General features: G+C 44.4%; 1 protein-coding gene across 1 annotated transcript; it reads right to left on the bottom strand.

Moving 5' to 3' along the window:
- Positions 1-335: 335 nt before the first annotated feature.
- Positions 336-4210, bottom strand: LOC136504224 (GTPase LSG1-2-like). The gene is made up of 7 exons (XM_066499073.1): positions 3809-4210; positions 3592-3681; positions 3421-3507; positions 2960-3053; positions 2591-2647; positions 1888-1967; positions 336-1806 (listed from the first exon to the last, which is right to left on the bottom strand). The coding sequence occupies exons 1-7, from the start codon at positions 4054-4056 to the stop codon at positions 672-674; spliced, it is 1791 nt and encodes a 596-aa protein (XP_066355170.1). The 5' UTR covers positions 4057-4210; the 3' UTR covers positions 336-671.
- Positions 4211-5123: the final 913 nt, after the last annotated feature.

The following is a 5123-nucleotide window of genomic DNA, read 5'->3' on the forward strand; positions in this document are numbered from 1 at the left end:
GTTTTCTGAGCTATAGGCTCTCAGCTGGTACTGAGCCTCGTATTTCTCTCACTACGCTAGCTCTGAGCTTTCTGTAGTCTAGCGGTAGCTGAATAAGCTTTCTGTAGCTGCTGCCCCAGGCGTACGATGTTAGCGAATGTATGGGTGTACCATGTACACATACACATCTCAGTAAATGGTGACTGCTTGTTACTGAGCTTCCTGCAGTTATACGCTCATTCTGGCATTTCTAGACCTTCTTACGTAGCGCTCGATGAGCAATAACAAAATCTAGCATAATGAGAATGTGATCGATACAAAATAAAAGGGCAGTAAAAAAATCCAGACATTGCAACTTAGCAGTATCAATCATCTGAATATTTTTTTTCCACATATAAAGGTATATTTGCAACTATGTAAGACATGGAAACAAATAAAACAGCACATGCCACCTGATGTAGTGTGTATCTACCACGCTACAACTCAAAGCATATATAAGGTAAGGCCGCAAGGGCAACACAGGTTCTGGCAACGACTACCAGCGCTGTTTCTAAGGTTTTGCAAACTCTCATGCTTAGCACTACTTTCTCCCTTCCATCGAAGTAGCTTCAGCCATTGTTACAGTAAGAGATCCCATGCCCTTGCCATGTGTGCCGTTCCGTGGTTGTGCAAGCATTAATTAAATTGAGGCATCAGACCCTGCCGCTTGCGCTGACTGCGGACAAATTAACAGCGGGTTTTTGATACACCCTTACAACTGCTGTTCCATCGCCACCATCATTGCCAACCCTCCAGGACCGATCCTTCTTCCGCTGCGGCTTCTTGTGATGCTTGTGGGATGCCTCTTTCTTCTTTGCAGTAGTTTTGGACCCTCCATTGGCCAAGTCAAAAGATTCAAGGTCGTCCAGGACATCTCTCATGTCTGGTTCAGCAGGATCCACTGCATCCCCATCCTCTTCATCGAGATCATCAGCATCTGATTCATTCGCTGCTGAAGTAGTTGGACCTTCTGATCCGATGATTTGTTCAAGATCCACCTCAGAGTCTGTTACGACAGGAGGGAGTTCAAAGTGTGGGATTTTACCATCAATGTAATCCTTCAGAATCTGTCGAGCAGCCCTGGTCTCATCCGGCAGACCAGCATGGCTGACATGCCCACGAGATGCACAGTAGGCCCGCAACAGCTCAGCAGCAGTTGGTGGCCGAGACTGAGGTTCATATGACTTTGGCTTCAGCAAGGTGATTTTGTAAATCTGCTCAAGGATATCCCTTGGGACACGATCTGCGACCACTTGAATAGCTTCCCGGTGCTTTGTCATTCTATCAATCGGCAGCACACCACATGCCACCATCTCATGCCTTGAGCTTGAAAAGGATGGGAAGACCAGACCAGGGCAATCACACAGAGTGAGCTCTTCGGAGATTATCAGTGTCTGGAAATGTTTTGTCTTGCCAGGTGTGTGAGTAACACCAGTCCTCTTCTCCCCAACCAAAGCATTTATTGTTGAACTCTTTCCAACATTTGGATAGCCAACAAATCCAACAACTACATGCTTAGCCACTGAAGAAACAGAATCTGAAGAACTGGCTTCCTGATCATCTACAGAAGTTGAGGTCCTTCTCTGAGCTACAATAGATTCTGCCTCAGCTTGCAGCTTCATCAACAGTTCATCTCTGCCATATATCTTGGTATCCAAATCAAGCGAAGCAGATTCTTCTTCAGAGTATCCACTTAACTTCTTGCCTTCTAATGTGGCAGTGGCAGCCTTAGCTGACCAGAACACATAGAGAATATCATGTGCCTTAAAATAATCAGTCCATCTCTTCCTGCATTAAACAAATATAAAATGATGTCACTGCTAAGGCAATAAAGGTAGTACACAATAGTCATATGAACAGCATGCAGACCTGATATTTAACGGCAACAGATCAGCCTTGTTAACAAGGAGCATTGTTCTCTTGTGCTCATCAATTTCCTTTGCATATGCCTAGGACACACACACAGAAAGCCATGTTACAAGTTATACAAGTCAAAAATAAGGTGGATGCTCACAAGCAAAAAAAAAAAAAAAAATAAAGTGCAACATAAAAAGATTGACATGAAATCAAACTCCCAGGAAAGAACAAAGATCCCTGAAAAACATAATTTACACTTCCAGAAAATAAAAGTCATAGCAAGCTTATCCTAATGCGGAACAAAGAAAAGTGAGATCAATATATGCTTGCTTTGAAAGGAATACAATTTTCTGGGGAACATGGCTTTCATTGCAATCTGGCAGCAAATAATATTTCAAAGTGAAATCTCAGTTCCAGTTGTTTTTTCATGATACAAAAACAAATCTGGCTTGCTTCTGCCAGAAAAACAGGAAAAAGACAGTTTCCATCTGTACATTAATTGGTTAAAATGGATAAGGAAAGCGCAAAGACATAACTCTGAACAACTCATGAATAAGGCTTATGTAACAATTTTACTGATACTGTGCAGTTCTGCAACATCGAGGGAGTTTTAAGACGTGTCTGGCAAGCCATCATCATTTGTTTGGTTTACGAGTTATATACTATTTGAAAGCTAACAATTTATATCAAAATCAAGAAAAGCAGTAAGCAGTACCTCAAGATCAGGGCAGCGGTAGAATAAAGGATCCCGAGCATCAACCACCATAACCAACTTCACAGAAGAAAATAAAACAACAGTCAGTAATTTGCATAAGAAACGATATCACAGGATGTTACTCTTCAATCAGAATTACACAACCGTGATTGAGCACAGCATGACAGCAGAGTAGCATATTTCCAGGAAAAATGGTATTTAAGCACCAACAGCTACACTAAAGTATGCAAGTGACCTTAAATCTGTGTATGTTACTTTCTTAGAGTAGTTTAACAAATGGTCCAGTATGAGCATGCACTCAGAGAGAAAGATTTGTAAGGCAACCAACCAAAGCCACAATGCCTGACAATTCAGTGCAGCAAAACTTACCAAATCACTGCGTTCAAGCACTCTCCAGAGTTGTCTCCAGATGTCAATATTCTTCTCAAAGGGAGTCAGGACAAGCTTATCATTCTCTTCCAATCTGCATAGGAGATAGATCATCAGTCTTGCATACTCTTGAGCACTAATTTGGAAAAATAATGCTAGAAAATGCATTAAGCACTCTGTGTCAAATTTTACAACAAACACATACTGTTCTCTCTAGGAATGCGAGTTTTGTATTTAGATTATCCAGAAGGTAGATCTGCGACAGGAATGTTCTAATAACTAAGTAACATACGCAACACCATAACATCAAGTAAAAGGTGCATCATAAAGCTTATAAGCTCACTTACCTTATTTGATTGTCAATTATTTAGAATTCAGTAGTTATATCTCAGCGCCCAAACATGTACTTCTACACAAAAAAATACCATCCGAATAACATTAGAGTATGTCTCTGAACCAACCTCGCAAGATTCCTGCGCCACACCAGGAAGGCCCGCCGCTCGTTCGCATCAAGCTCCTCCACGGTCATCTGACTATGCCATGGTGGTCTGCAATGACACACACATGATTCAAAGGAACAATCCTAAAATCAAGAACAAACAGTAACATCATCAACGATCAGAAATGCTCACCGCCTGGGGACCCTGAGGCTGCTGGCGTGCAGGGCCTCCTGCTCCTTGCGAAGCCGCCGCCTCTCCTCTTCCGTCTCCCCCGTCGCATCCCTGGCGCAACCAATCCAATCCGTAAGAATCCACAACAAGATAACACGCCGATTTCGCAGTACCAGCAGAACAAGAAGCAGGATCTCATTATCCCCATGAAGGAAAAGGGGAGGAGGCGAGGGCTCACAGGTCGATGACGAGGTCGGAGTCGGAGGAGACGGACGCGGCCTCGGCGAGCTGGTCGGCCTCCGCGGCCCGCTGGAGCACGGCGTCGATGTCGCTGACGTCGATGACGGACTCGAGCGGCATCGCGCGGCGGCGGACGAAAGCGAGCGCCTCGCCCCGTTCCTTGGCGGCTGCCGCCGCCTTGTTCCGCTGCCGGATCAGCGCGCGCCCGAGCCCCTCGCCCTTCTCCTTCTTCCCGCCGCTCGCCATCGCCTTCGAGCCCGTGGCCGGTAACGAAACCACCTACCCTTCGCCTTGGAGATAGAGGAGAGATAGGTCGCGGCTGAGAACCGTGGAGGCGGAGGAAGTTGCGGCTAGGGTTTTTGAGGCGGGGCGGAGGGAGGACGAAGGAGACGACGCGGCGGAAGGGTGGGGGCCTTCCACTACGTTATCTCCACCGAATGAGCCTCTGACACGTGGTACCCACCTGTTGGAGTCGTGTGCGGTGACAAGGAGAGGGCTGCTGCCTCATAGTGGAGTTGGTGGGAGTTTGGCTAGAAGATACTCTCCGTTTTAGAACGGTATTTTATTAATGTGGATTGTTTAATTTACTATTGGTCGATATGGGTGTACTTTAATGATGCGTTCAGCTACAAAATAAGCATGTGAATTAAATTAAAATACCAACATATTACAAGATAATCATGTCCAACCAAATAATCTGAGATACAAGTCCATAGTTTGAAAATATGGCTACATTAATTCCAAGCTAATGCGACGGATGTAGCCAAAGTATCACGAAATGAGTCCATAGTCACAAAGCGTGATTCCGAAGTGGATCCATCAGAGGCATGTTGAGACACAGCATATTTGCTGTACCTTTCCGGGATAGTCAGCACACAATCGAAATTAGCAAAGTCCACATCCCTACTAGCATGCTCACGTATGAAATTGTGAAGAATCATGGTAGCAACTACAACCTTCTTTTGTGTTACCATGGAATAGGGAGGCATCTTATAAAGAATTTGCCACTTCATCTTTAATACTCCAAATGAACGTTCAATAACATTATGAATAGATGAATGAATCCGGTTGAACTTCTTTTTTTTGGAGTATTTGGTTCCATACCTCGATGCCTGGACGATTAGGATAGCCCACGTCCACAACATAGTACTTGCTTGCACATATGAAAAAATATCATAAGAATGTGGCGTACAAAGTTGAGCATACAAAATATTTGTAACGTTTGTACCTCGTGGAAGATGTGGGAAGACTTGCGCATCCACTTCCATTGCATGGTATAGTACACTAGTGTACTCTCAACCAACACATCATGA

The sequence above is a fragment of the Miscanthus floridulus genome, chromosome 14 (genome assembly GCF_019320115.1).
Source record: "Miscanthus floridulus cultivar M001 chromosome 14, ASM1932011v1, whole genome shotgun sequence".
Classification (NCBI taxonomy): Eukaryota; Viridiplantae; Streptophyta; class Magnoliopsida; order Poales; family Poaceae; genus Miscanthus; species Miscanthus floridulus.

Excerpts from the sequence above, each read along its gene's own strand:
- LOC136504224 (XM_066499073.1), bottom strand. The coding sequence starts at position 4,056 with ATGGCGAGCGGCGGGAAGAAGGAGAAGGGCGAGGGGCTCGGGCGCGCG. Across the intron at positions 3,508-3,591 it reads AGCCTCAGGGTCCCCAGGCG|ACCACCATGGCATAGTCAGA; the intron begins GTGAGCATTTCT and ends GTGTCATTGCAG. Across the intron at positions 3,054-3,420 it reads TGGCGCAGGAATCTTGCGAG|ATTGGAAGAGAATGATAAGC; the intron begins GTTGGTTCAGAG and ends TCTCCTATGCAG.